The following is a 14,382-nucleotide window of genomic DNA, read 5'->3' on the forward strand; positions in this document are numbered from 1 at the left end:
TAAAAAAGGAATATAAGATATAATCTAATGACTAATTATGGAACAATTAATATAAATGAAATGATTAAACTGTTTTATGCCACCAGAAATGAATAATCTAGAAGCTCTTTGTGGGTTTTAGACTGGAATTAAGATTTGTTCCCATTTCTTTAGCTGCATGTGTGAAAAACAGCAAAGATAACACAGTGTGACAGACAGAAAACAGGATTTCTGCAGCAACAAGGTGATTCCCAAAGAGCTGTTAGCTGAAAACTTGGCATATCTCAGCATGGTGTGCAGTGTGTCCTTAAAACATTTGAGGAAACTGGACAAGTGGAGGACAGAAGAAGAAGTGTCAGGCCTAAAGAACTATCTACAGCAGATGAACAGGATCTGAAAGTGATGTCCTTAAGAAAGAGGAAAAAATCCAGCAAAGACCTGACAGCTGCAGATATTCACCTTAAAGCTGCTAAGAACTGAACAAACTCTGGTTCTGACTCAGACTCTGTGTTATATCCATATCCCTGCATGTATTTTGAGGCCCCCTCAAGGCTTTGCACAGCACATTAACTTGTATTAACTCACATGTTGATAATTAACCCACTTTTAAAGCAGCGATAAAAAAAAAAAAAAAAAATCTGACGCATTTCATCGGTGACTCGGCGAGTTCTTCTAAAGTAAACTTTATTCCAAACCCAGACTCTCAGTTATCCAGCATGACAAAGCACAGCAGGTCATTCAAACGAGTCACATAAAAAAAAAACTAAAAAACTCTAATGAACTTCCTGCTGCAATTAAACCGTAAAAAACAGTCATTGTAAAACTTTATCAGCACAAAGAATGAAAACAAAGATAAAAGTCAGTTTGGAATGGGCGCTGCTGCGTCTGTTCATCCAGGGGCAGGTCGGCTGGGGGGGGGCAGTCCTTTTCCAGCCAAACTGCCCTACCCGGGTATAATGCACAGATCTGTGTGAATAGCTTTGTTTTCCACTGTTTTTCTGTTAAGAAATGTCCAGTTTTTCCCCACTCTTGCCCTGCTGTGAGCCCTGCTGCACCTTCTCCTTCTGGCTTGTGTCTCATGAGCACAGACCCCCCCCCCCCCCCCCCCCCCCTTCAGCCCAGCTCTTCTTTTGCTTTGCCCTGCTTGCGGGGCATCTTCTTGCTGCTGCTGTCCTCCAGCTCTTTGCTCTTGTAGTAGTGAGGGGCCACCTCCAGCAGCCAGCCGCTCTCGATCTCAATCACCTGTGCACAGCAGGGAGGAGCCCGTCAGTGAGCTGGTATGCAGGCATGATTCAGAGGTAAATTTCCCACAGGAACAGCTTCCTTACCACACCTCCATGATGTTCCCATTGACAGAAGAGCTGTTTAGGGCTGGGCAACGATCAAAATGTTTAATCTAATTAATCGCATGATTTCCCTGATTAGTCACGATTAATCGCATTTGTACGCAAAATCCAAAAATGAATCCAAAAGTAGTGTATAGCTTTTAGCATTTAGCTTTATTTTAAATGTGCTGCCATATGAATGAAAGTGCCATAACATTTGTTGTGCAAACACACTTTTAACATCAGCATCTTTCTGTAGTTTTTATGTAGAAGCCTCGCTCCACTGTCTGTTTCCTTGAATGACTTGCTGCTATCAGTTGTGTGTTTTGCCTTTAAGTGATATTTTAGACTGGAACTACTACGCTGAGAAGACAATTCAACTTGGCAGAGTTTACAGATGACTTTGGTTCTGTCGACTCCGCCGTCTGGAAGAACTTTAACATGAAAATGGCCGAGTAAAAGTTCCGTACCCTTCTCCATGTTTGGTGGATCCAAAGATTACTTTCTTTTCCTGTTCCACAGCAGACAGCAGCAGACTTTTACAAAATAAAAGCCTGTGAGCGGCAGACTTTTACAAAATAAAAGCCTGTGAGCGACGTACTTTTACAAAATAAAAGCCTGTGAGCGACGTACTTTTACAAAATAAAAGCCTGTGAGCAGCAGACTTTTAAAATAATAAAATAGATAATAAAACCTGCGTTAATGCGCGATAAAATATTTATCGGCGTTAAATAATAACGAGTTACCTCGCCCAGCCCTGGTATTTACATGTTAAACAAGAGCTTATTCTGTGTTCTACTAGCACAGACATCTAAAAAAAAAAAAGCTGCCAACTGAAAATATTTGGAAGGAAAGTAAAGAGCATCAGGTGCTCGGCGGGCAGACCTGTCTCATGAACTCCTTGGTGGTGAAGACCAGCTCGTGATAGATGAGCCAGCGGGGCTGCTCCTCGAACAGAGAGCTGTTGGGGTGTACGTACACCGTCTGCTGGTGCTTCACCGTCTTGTAGCCGCCTTTGCTCAGTCGCGCCGTGTGATAGAAATATCCTGCGGTCACCGCCTGGGGGAGGAAAGGGGGGAGAAAGTAAAAACAATTCCACCCTTTATTAGATTCCTACACTTCAGGGGCCACGAACACAGAGGCTGTGTTCCAAACCGCCTACTACATACTCATCAATCAGACAGTATGCAGAGCGTTTACCCACAATGCATCTCGCTCCTGCCCGAGCCGAAATCAGCCGGCCTGAAGCTGATTTCTCTTAAGCTCTAAACTCTGTAAACTTTAGCAACATTTGAAACATTTTCAGGTGAGAAAGTAGTCGTTTAGATCCCCAACGTGTTGAAAACCTGACAAAATACCGGCTGTTTACAATTTTGTTCCCACGAATTCGGCGCTACTAAAGCTAGCCGCAGTAAGCTAACGCACTTCCTGTTATTTTCACAAAATAAAATACCCGTTGCCTTTTATCACAGGGAAAGCCATTACCATACAATTGGTGCTTTTGTTTTGAAAACAGGAAGTGAACCTACCCTCGTAGCTAGCTTGAAACTGCCGTTTTGACAGGAAATGACGATCGACGACGTCACGTTACGTTGCATCTTGGGTAGTTTGAGTATGAGTAGTAACCTCATGATGTATACCCAACATTTCAGAGAATCTAGTATGCATCCGGGAACTTAAAAAAAAGTTTAAGTTAGTAGGAGCAGTGGGAGTAGTAGGGGAAGTAGGCGGTTTCAAACACAGCCACTTCTTTCCCGAAAAACAATTCTACCCTTTATTAGATTCCTACACACAGAGGCTGTGTTCGAAGCTGCATACTTCTCCTACTACTCATACTGACTTTTTTCCCGGATGCATACTAGATTCTCCGAAATGTTGGGTATGCATCATGAGGTTACTACTCATACTCAAACTACCCAAGATGCAACGTAACGTGCCTGAAAATGTTTCAAATGTTGCTAAGGTTTACAGAGTTTAGAGCTTAAGGGAAATCAGCTTCAGGCCGGCTGATTTTGGCTCGGGCAGGAGCGAAATGCATTGTGGGTAAACGCTCTGCATACTGTCTGATCGATGAGTATGTAGTATGTAGTATGTAGTATGTGGTTTCGAACACAGAGTGATCCTGCAAAGATGTGCAGCCACGTGATCGTGTTTTAGTAAAGAAGGTTGGCGCTGACGCAGACAAAGGGAGGAGCAGAGCGCTGTGACAGATCACAGATTATTCTCTTATTAAGCCAGAAAAAGAAAAGGAAATGAAGCACCTGCTCCCAGCACAATGCCTCAGTCAACACAACAAAAACTGGTCCGCCCGCCCGGTCTGCTGCTGCATTCAGCCATTTACCTCCGGGCACCGGGCTGTCAGCAGAGCCTGAGACGGGTCATCTACCACTTTAAGAGCTTTAACTTAAACTGAGATTAATGACTGTTTAACTCAGACTTTCAGAGTTTACCTGAGACATTTCATGAAAAAAAAAAAAATCAGCTTAAATCAACATAATTCATCCGTCCACCTCAGTTCTTGGCTGGTGTCACAGTTCTTAAAGATTTAACTAAAAATGTATCCTTCTGTTTCCTATTCCAGCTTAATCCAGCTGTAGGGTTGTGGGGTAAATCCCAGCCGTCGTTGGAAAACAGAAAACTTTGTACATAAATAAATAAACTTCGCCTTTGTCAGCTGAGACCAAATCAGATAATCAGCGATTATCGTGGTATAAAGATGATGCAAAAGAACATTTTTATAAGACACACAGACTCTGAAAGCAACATAAATCAAACACGCGGTGCGGAACGATCACAGACGGAAGCGAAATTTGAAAAATCCACACGATAGCCTTTGTGTTGGTCTGAAGATTCTATGCGTCAAGTCCCGTGGAAATCGGACAATCTGTGAGACCTGACTCGGCCTGGACTCGGGTTGGACTCGTGTTGGACTCGGCCGGGACTCGGCCGGGACTCGGCCTGGACTCGGCCGGGACTCGGCCGGGACTCATGTTGGACTGGGTCGGGACTGGGCCGGGACTCGGCCGGGACTCGGCCTGGACTCGGCCTGGACTCGGCCGGGACTCGGCCGGGACTCGGCCTGGACTCGGCCGGGACTCGGCCGGGACTCGGCCGGGACTCGGCCTGGACTCGGCTGGAACTCGTGTTGGACTCGTGTTGGACTCGTGTTGGACTCGTGTTGGACTCGTGTTGGACTCGGCTGGGACTCGTGTTGGACTCGGCCTGGACTCGGCTGGGACTCGTGTTGGACTCGGCCTGGACTCGGCCTGGACTCGGCCTGGACTCGGCCTGGACTCGGCCTGGACTCGGCTTGGACTCGGCTGGGACTCGGCCTGGACTCGGCCTGGACTCGGGTGTTGTTTATTTCTTTCTTTATTACAGGACCTACCTGGTGCCTGCCCCCCCCCGGCCTGTTAGGGGGCCACGTCTGGCCCATCATTTGAAACACAAGAAAGCAACAAAAAAAAGGGACAAAGACGCAATAAACTAAAGAGGAAGTTATCATGAAATATTTAGGTCCAACTGTGCAACAAGTCTGAAAACAAGCAGGAAAAGTAGGTGACTGACTTCTGAAACAAGTGTCAAAGGTTGGATTAGCAAACAGAAACAATCTCCACCTTAAACCTTCACGCCTTCTTTCTAATCCTCATTTCAGAGCTCCTCACCAGCCGTGATGCAGGTCAGGAGATGCTGGGCGTGCTCGCTAAACTAACGAAGCTAACGACAGCGAAACACAGCTGCCGGGAAACATCTCTCCCACGAGTCATGGAGGGGAAAAGAGGGAACCTTGTGCTTTCTACTTTGAGTCAACTAAACATTTTCAAATAACGGATGCATTTAGTTCCTATTCGTAATGCGAGCGTGAAACTTCACTTCCCCCTGGTTAAAAACGAGGACTAAACACACAGGCCCGCACAGATAAAAGCCAAAGCAAACATGAACTAAACTTGTTGTTTTGTGTCCGTTTCTCCCCGTCTGTCTGCAGCATGTTTGACAGATTGAAGCGACGTCATGTGATGGGAAAAGGTGTTCCCAGGTAAGAAAACAACGCCCTCAGCTTATCTCGATGCTCACAAAGATCTGGGCCGCACAGCTTCTGCTGGCTGATGATTAACAGGTTTCTTTCACGTTTTGGAGTCACGAGTGTTTTCCTGAAGCCCGTCATCTTGTGTTTTGACACAAGGTTAAAGTGCTGTGTCAAAGTTAAGGTCAGATTTCCATATTCTGAAAACAAGTTTTTCTGGCTAAGGGAGCAGGAAGTGAAGCCAAGATGGGCGGACACAGAAAATCTAAAAATAACATTTAGAAATGTTTATTTAGAAAACACAAAATGCCAAATAAAAGATACGTCTCTCGTATAAAGTTAACTCAAGGAGAGCAGAGCGCCGCAGCCAAAGGAGACCACGTGAGGTTTAACTTATTAAACACGCCAAGGTTGTGTCCGTGTCGTATGAGGAAACATTTCAGCCTGACAACATGACGGGGGCGGAGCTACCGACCACCAAGGGGCGGAGCTACCAAACACCTCCGTCAGATATGTTCCTATGGAACCCAGAACAGACCCAGCTGAGGAGAAGAACCTGAAATGGTTCCAGGAACTGAGGGCCGTGGTCCCTAGTTCCTGAGGGCCGCGGTCCCCAGTTCCCGAGGGCCGTGGTCCTTAGTTCCCGAGGGCCGTGGTCCCCAGTTCCTGAGGGCCGCGGTCCCCAGTTCCCGAGGGCCGTGGTCCCCAGTTCCTGAGGGCCGCGGTCCCCAGTTCCCGAGGGCCGTGGTCCTTAGTTCCTGAGGGCCGCGGTCCCCAGTTCCCGAGGGCCGTGGTCCCCAGTTCCTGAGGGCCGCGGTCCCCAGTTCCCGAGGGCCGTGGTCCTTAGTTCCCGAGGGCCGTGTTCACCAGTTCCCGAGGGCCGTGGTTCTAGTTCCCGAGGGCCGCGGTCCCCAGTTCCCGAGGGCCGTGGTCCCCAGTTCCCGAGGGCCGTGGTCCCCAGTTCCCGAGGGCCGTGGTCCCCAGTTCCCGAGGGCCGTGGTCCCTAGTTCCTGAGGGCCGTGGTCCCTAGTACCTCCGAATGCAGGGAAAAACGGCCCCGTTCCTGAAAAGGTTCTAGGAACTGCAGAAGGTTCCTACAGTGGGAATGCGCCTAAAGACTGAGACGTGTGGAGAGGACAAACTGTCTCAGAATGCACAGGGCGGAAGCTCTAACCATACAGACCGTGTGCTGGAACAGTAACATAATGGGGTGGCTCTAAATCTGCATCTGAAGCTGATTTCTCTTAAGCTCTAAACTCTGTAAACTTTAGCAACATTTGAAACATTTTCAGGTGAGAAAGTAGTCGTTTAGATCCCCAACGTGTTGAAAATCTTACAAAATACCGGCTGTTTACCATTTAGTTCCCACGAATTCGGCGCTACTAAAGCTAGCCGCAGTGAGCAACGCACTTCCGGTTATTTTCACAAAATAAAATACCCGTTGCCTTTTATCATAGGGAAAGCCATTACGATACAATTGGTGCTTTTGTTTTGAAAACAGGAAGTGAACCTACCCTCGTTGTAGCTAGCTTGAAACTGCCGTTTTGACAGGAAATGACGATCGGCGACGTCACGTTACGTTGCATCTTGGGTAGTAACCTCATGATGCATACCCAACATTTCGGAGAATCTAGTATGCATCCGGGAACTTTTCGCTTACTCAAACTCACATACTAACTCAAAAAGTTAGTATGAGTAGTGGGAGAAGTATGCGGTTTGGAACACAGCATCTGAGTGGCACCAACCTTGCGAATGGGCATGCCGTCTCCGTCGCAGCTGACCACCTCCACCTCAATGCGGTCCATCAGACCCTCCAGCTGGTCCCGAACGTCCCGGGCTCTCCTCATGGAGCGGAACTGGATGAAGTTCTCGTAGCACCACTGCGTGGAGAAACCGCTCTCAACCCACTGGGGAAGAAAGACGTGGTGGCAGAGGTCAGGTGTGCAGAAAACGCTCCGATTCTCTGAGCAGGTTTCATGTTTTACATTTCTTTTCTCATGCGCCTATGCATGAAATCTGCACGATACCTTTTAATTTATCTGGACTGTTGCTTGTTTTTAAATTCATTAAAATTATTTGTGTTGTTTTATGTATTTTTAATGCTTCTTCTACTCCCTGCTTCAATGCTTTTATTTTATGTGAAGCACTTTGAATTGTTTTGGACATGAAATGTGCTACAAATAAATTTTGTTTTGTATTGAAAAGATTGAAAAGTACACATTCTAATCACTTTTTAAATCAGGACGGGGTGCGAGGCCACAGAAAACACAAAACTTTCAGATTCAACATCAGAGACAGAAACCCAGCCCTGCTGTGTTCATACCTGTGTGTAGACGTTGAGTAGCACCAGGTGGTCTCCGCCCGGCACCACAAAGTTCATCCTGGCGTTGTCGGCGTGGACGACCTTGTCTTTGGGCCGGTAAAAAATGGAGTTGTTCACCGACAGCATGGCGGCTATGGTCAGCACTTCCTCTGAACACTTGTACCTGGAGAAGCAGAGAAGGAACAATATTCTCCTCCTTTTTTTCCCTCGGGCTGCTACACATTTACCGAAGACGTCGGGATGCAGACTCACTGTTCAGAGGCCAGGATCATCTTGCTCAGCATGGGGTCCACCGGTAACTCGGCCATCCTGCGACCCAGCTGCACACAGCAGAGACTTCAGTCATTCCCTCTAACCCAATCCAACTTTATTTATACGGCGCTTTAAAACAACAAAAAGGGCTGCACACATAAAAACACTGAAAATAAAACAATAAAAACAATAAAAAGTCTTTGTTTTAGGGACGACTAACAACCGATAAACTGATCTGCCGACCCGGGAGAAGGTGAAGGATCTTGGCAACCGTTTGATGTTATGACGTCAAACTCCTAACGCAGCCTCAAGACCACATCTTTGAGAGGCCCAAGAAGTTTGGTGACGTTTGGCCTTTAGGGGGCGCTATATGTAGCAAAAATGCATTTTTGCTCATATCTTTGGACCCCTTGGTCCAAATTTCACAAATAAGGTACCAATGGAATCCCTGGATGCAGACGAGGTCATCGAAACAAATGATGTCATTTGCGCAATCTTGGATTTTCCGCCATTTTGAATTTAATCAAAAACCTTCAAAAAGCATTTCAGGTCACGCAGATTGTCCAATTTTCACGAGACTTGGCACATAGACTCTTCAGACCAGGCCGCACAAAAGTTATCATGTGGATTTTTTCCATTTCCCTTCCGTTTGCCCGTGGCAGCCAATCAAACTCTACGCCGACGCGTAAACAGGACGTTAGGCCGTATCTCTGCGATGTATTGTTGTATCGATGCCAAACTTGGTGCATGGACTCATGACGCCTTCCTGAGCAGCCGTAGCCTTGTCTATTGTGCCATGCTGCTAGGGCCCCCCATCGCTGCTTGCAGCTATATTTGTTGTTGTTGTGGTTTGTTTTAACCCTGGAAACTTAAAAGTTTTAAGCTGCTGTCTTGGCCGGGCTTCCCTTGGGAAAGAGATCCTCGTGTCTCAGTGCGACTGACCTAGTTAAATAATGGCTAAATAAAAAAAAATAAAAAACCCACAAACAGTGAGTCATCTCTTCTATTCATCAGCACTTTTGATCAAGGAAGTCTGACACTACGAGTTCAGCAACGCAGCACCGGCTGTGTGAAGGCCGACATGCAAATGCAGGGAAGAGCGAAAAGGTGGAAAGGAATGTGCAAAGTTAAACTTTTCTGTCATTTAAAAATGGGAAAGACTTCTGTTGTGGGTCCAAATGAAAGAAAGCTTTCTCAACATGCTGCTCAAGGTCTGTAGGACAAAATTACTGGATAACTTTATGACCTCAATACAGAAAGCGCCAGTTTGTACGTTTATAATCTGAAATCTTAAAAGTCTTCCTGCTCAAAGCAGAGCAAACCACATCAGCTGTTCGGGTTAATCAGGTTAAACCTGCACGAGCTTCTGGCCACTTTTGGTCTGATAATTACTTCTTTATTTGGTCTCACAGAGGAAACATCTGTCTGTGGAGCTCCGTCATGTTACCTAACGGATCCTGAGGTTCTGAACGGAGGGATTTTAGGGCTTTTAGGCAGAAAATAACTTGTGATACGAAAGGAGAGAAAATAGGGCCAAGCGATTGTGAGCTCTGACTTTTTCCTGGAGAACCATTTTGTGATGCAAATGTATTACTCTTTTGAACGCATATTGTTTTGAGAAGCAAAACGCTTTATTTTTTAAACCCCAGCCAACTAGCCGGACTACCTTCATCAACACCAAAACGAGGCTGGAACTCTGCTCACAGGACGCAGCAGGGGGTAAGAAGATGTTCAGAAATGATGTTGCTAATATGGGATGTTACACAGCTTCGTGTCAAAAGAGGCGAACTGTCCCTTTAAGCCACCCGTACAGATTAGGAAACAGAGTCTGAACCTTTGTGAGCTCTCCCAGGTGGTTGAGCGCTCCCAAAGCGTAGAGCTGTTCCAGGGCCAACACCAGAGTCTCGTGAGGAGGCGGGTCCATGAAGTCGAAGTGAATCAGATCATTGATACCTGCGCAGAATGAAACGGCTGCTTTACTTTACACGCAACCACAGATGTTAGAGTCACTGCAGCTCCAGTCGTCCTCACATCACCTAAACTTTTCAGCAGCAGGACGACGTTTCCCAGGTTGGTCCTCTGGATCTCGGGCACGGTCGATTCCTCCATCTCGTGTTTAAAGGCCCACGCCGTGTAGAGCCGGAAGCATTTCCCAGCAGCCACTCTGCCTGCACGGCCCGCTCTCTGGTTGGCTGAGGCCTTACGGCAGAAAGATGAGACAGAAAAACACAGCATTTCACTCACTTTGAAACAATCCAAGAAACACAACAAGGCTTGTTTTTAACCCTTGTGCGGTCTTAACATTGTGTTTACTCCCCTTGTCCTACGGGTCAAAAATGACCCGCCCTACCAAAGCCCCAAAATAAAGCAACTTCATTGAATTTTAAATCCAAAATCTATTTTGTATGATGAAACCACCTGTTATTTATCTATTCAACTCAATTCAATAAATTTTTTATCATTTATTTATTGTTACACAATACAAAAAGATAATCACCAGTTTTCAGGATTACACTTTTTGTTTTTTTAACTGTCAGTTGGACCAACAGTTTTCTTGTTTTCTCAGTTTTCTTTTACATAATAAAGGTTTATTATTGCTATTATATAAATGTGAAGTAATTACTTCTGAATTAATTATATTGAAAGGGAAAAAAACAGTGAACTTTTTTCTGGTGTTTAAATCTTTTCGGGTCAAAAATGACCCATAAGACAATCTTTGTGCCCTAGTGGTGTGCAGCCCACATGGAAACATAAACAAAAATAAAGTGTGACTTTTTCTAACGATGGGGTCCCTTTAGGAAAAGTCATAACATTTCACGTTGGAAAAAGATAGTTTAAGGTGTTTTTTCTACAGCTAAACATGGTGGTGGGTCACTTTTGACCCGCAGGACAACAGGAGGGTTAAAGGTTGGTCTTCATCACGCATGAAGGAGACGTCCCACTTTACAAACATCTCGCTGCTCCCTGGCTACAGAGGGGCTTGTTTTAAGCTCCAACAGCCACATGAGCCGCTCTCAAGTTACAAGAAATGCAGCCTGCAGCGATCCGGCCTCCGCTGTGATTAAGAGTCGCCGTAAACCCGTCTCTTTGTGCAACCCTCTGCATGTCCGGCCTGTTTGTATACGGAAAGTTTCTTCTTGTCCATGTCAGGTTACCTAACCTGCTGTAAAAGTTAAGGGCCACTCAACCACACCCGATCAAAGGGAACGAGACAAACTAACGATGTTTTAGTGACAGAAACGAGTCCAGCACCGAGACAAATGTAAAGCACTTTGAATTACCTTGTGTACAAATTGTTAAGTTAAAGTTAAGTTAAGTGACTTTATTTATACCCAAAGGTAGATTTGTCCTCCGCTTTTAACCCATCTATGTGCTCTATAAATAAAATTGCCTTGCCTTTACATAAAGATAAGGCATTTAAAAGAACAGCATAAAAACAAGCAATTTAAAGAGAATAAAAAAAATAGAATAAAAATGAAAACACACCGCACCATAGCACACTTAGCCCGGCGTGCAGAGCTCTGTAGTCATGCTAACCCTCATTGAAATCCTATTAATTTATTTGTGTTTTAATTTTATTCAGGTGTATCTATTTATAGTTACCTGTTACTAATACCTTGTTATTATTCTTATTATTATTCTTATTATTTTGGTTTTGAGAAGCAAAACGCTTTATTTTTTAAACCCCAGCCAACTAGCCGGACTACCTTCATCAACACCAAAACGAGGCTGGAACTCTGCTCACAGGACGCAGCAGGGGGTAAGAAGATGTTCAGAAATGATGTTGCTGATATGGGATGTCACACAGCTTCATGTCAAAAGAGCCGGACTATCCCTTTAAATCTGGAAATGATTTGGATTATACGGCAGCAGAAAAACTGGCCTGAACACTCAGCTGGTGAGACTTCATGATGAATCTATGGGTCCAGCACACCCCATACACACAAATACTGAGAGCTTTTCCATCACAGCTCAGCCACATCTTGGCAAAAACAGACGTTAAGTTTCCCAACGGGAAATTTACCTGAAACTGCTCCATTACTGATCTGTTATAAGCTTAATTTCTCCGTAAACACACCAACATTCGTGCATTATTCGACTCAGTTTCACCCGAATGAAAGAAAAGAAAACACATGAAGAAGAAGCAGTTACCCGTGAGCAGGGCGTGACGATGAGCGACTCCATGCCCGTGCGGGCGTTGTAGCTCTTCTGTTTGCAGAAGCCTGGATCGATGACGTAGATGATGCCGTCGATGGTCAGAGAGGTTTCTGCTATGTTGGTGGCCACCACCACCTTAAGAAGAGACGGCAACAAAGGAAACAAAGGTGTGCTCAGAACAAGGCTTTAAAGAACAACAGAAATAGAACAGCTACTTTATGAAGAACTATCATCCAGGGCTGGGCGAGTTAACTCGTTAATTATTTAACGCCGATAAATATTTTATCACAGGTTTTTTTGGGGGGGCTTTTGTGCCTTTAATGGATAGGAAAGTTCAGAGAGACAGGAAGCAGGGGGCAGAGAGAGGGGGAACGACACGCAGCACAGGGCCGCCTGTAAACACTGCCAAGTTGAATTGTCTTCTCAGCGTAGTAGTTCCAGTCTAAAATATCACTTAAAGGCAAAACACACAACTGATAGCAGCAAGTCATTCAAGGAAACAGACAGTGGAGCGAGGCTTCTACATAAAAACTACAGAAAGATGCTGATGTTAAAAGTGTGTTTGCACAACAAATGTTATGGCACTTTCATTCATATGGCAGCACATTTAAAATAAAGCTAAATGCTAAAAGCTATACGCTACTTTTGGATTCATTTTGGGATTTTGCGAATAAATGCGATTAATCGTGATTAATCAGGGAAATCATGCGATTAATTAGATTAAACATTTTAATTGTTGCGCAGCCCTAATATCTCAATAAAAGGGGAAACATCAGACCAGCGTGGCTCACCTTACGGGCTCCAGGAGGAGTAGGACTGAAGATCTTTGCCTGCATGTCGGAGGGCAGGTTGGCATAGATGGGGAGGACCAGCAGCTCTGCGATCTTTGACCCGAGCCGCCGGCATCTCTCCTGGAGCAGCTCGCAGCACGCTTCGATCTCTTCCTGTGAAACGCACCAGGGTCGTTTTAGGACATAATTTCTGCTTATTCTGACAATAATTCAACAAAGTTAAGAGGATAACTTGGTTTGCTTTCGCGTGCGCTGTTCAGGTCTGAAACAGGGAACAAACATGTCGTATTTTAGCATCTTTAATCATTGTGTAATTCTTTATAATTCAGTGAAATGACATCAAAATTGATCTGTATTCGAGAAACAGAGCCAGGATGAAATTACAGTACGAGGACCCTGACTTTTCCTTCAGTTTGTGGTCCAACTCGTGCTCAGAATGGCTTTCTACAACCACACAGAGCTGTGACCAGGAGGTTTGATGGACTGATGCTGATTGTGCCTCATCAGCGCTGGGTGGAGCCATTATCAGAGTGTTTGTAGTTTGCAATGTGAGCTCTGGTGACAGTCCCTGAAGGAAACTGAGACATTGTTACAGCCTACAAAACAGCAGAGTTAAATAAACAGAAGTGTCATATTTCAACCAGTATTACCACATTGTTTGTCCACCTTTAAAAGGTTTCAGTCGTGGAATGCGGCTCCACATTCTGCTGTGAACACGTGGAAGTGGGAACTTAGCACCCCCTGCTGTTTATCTGGAGGCGTTGCACTCGTTTATGATCTTTTATGATCCTGGCAGCTCGTTTTGCACAAGAATATCAGTTGTTTTAAGGTGGTCTTGATGCGGCTGCAGAGTGACTACTGTCACATGAGACCAGGTGTTGGTTCTGATCCGAGCCGGTTAAACTTCCTCATACTTAGGTCACATTAAACAAACCTCCTCGCTGTGAACTTTGAATTTCTGCAGAAGACCAGAGTTCAGGGAAACTTCTCGTCTCTTTCTCCTGCAAACCAGTCTCTGAACATAATTAATTGCACATCTTAACACATTGACTACCAAGTCACGTAAAACTACGTTTTTACTGCCCATGCGTTGGCTCCCACATGGTAAAAATGTGTTTGATTTTTGTAATTATGTGATGAATAGAACTGACATAGATGGCAGTCAAAAACTGGTGTCATCATCTGGACATTTTGATCATTACGCCAATGGCTTTGCATCAACTCAAGAACAATTTTGATAACGCTGCATTGATTGTTGTGCATTTCCACATTTTGTCCAATCGCACGTGTCGGTTTCCGGAGGGTGACTGTAAAGTAACATAAACAAACAACAAGAAGGAGAAGAAGAAAGACACCACCTTAATGATTAATAACACCTCTTCATGTGTGGAAAGGGCCCTGTCTCTACAGATAGGTAGGAAATGCATTACTGTTTTTTTTAGAGCCCTGAACTCCAATTCTCCGCTTACCTCTCAAACCACCAAGCAAGCTTGGGAGAAAGATTTAGGCTTTGCTATAGATGACGATGAC

General features: G+C 45.1%; 1 protein-coding gene across 1 annotated transcript in view; it reads right to left on the reverse strand.

Moving 5' to 3' along the window:
* Positions 1-130: 130 nt before the first annotated feature.
* dhx16 (DEAH (Asp-Glu-Ala-His) box polypeptide 16) overlaps positions 131-14,382 on the reverse strand; it is a 38,827-nt gene continuing 24,575 nt past the window's right edge. The window contains exons 13-21 of the mRNA XM_075466330.1: positions 12,853-13,005; positions 12,056-12,196; positions 9,940-10,102; positions 9,738-9,856; positions 7,904-7,971; positions 7,652-7,814; positions 7,074-7,235; positions 2,190-2,363; positions 131-1,221 (exon numbers count right to left, since the gene is read on the reverse strand). Coding sequence (XP_075322445.1) covers positions 1,093-1,221; positions 2,190-2,363; positions 7,074-7,235; positions 7,652-7,814; positions 7,904-7,971; positions 9,738-9,856; positions 9,940-10,102; positions 12,056-12,196; positions 12,853-13,005 — 1,272 coding nt within the window. The 3' untranslated portion in view covers positions 131-1,092. The remainder of the gene's footprint in view (positions 1,222-2,189; positions 2,364-7,073; positions 7,236-7,651; positions 7,815-7,903; positions 7,972-9,737; positions 9,857-9,939; positions 10,103-12,055; positions 12,197-12,852; positions 13,006-14,382) is intronic.

This window comes from Odontesthes bonariensis, chromosome 5, assembly GCF_027942865.1.
Source record: "Odontesthes bonariensis isolate fOdoBon6 chromosome 5, fOdoBon6.hap1, whole genome shotgun sequence".
Lineage (NCBI taxonomy): Eukaryota > Metazoa > Chordata > Actinopteri > Atheriniformes > Atherinopsidae > Odontesthes > Odontesthes bonariensis.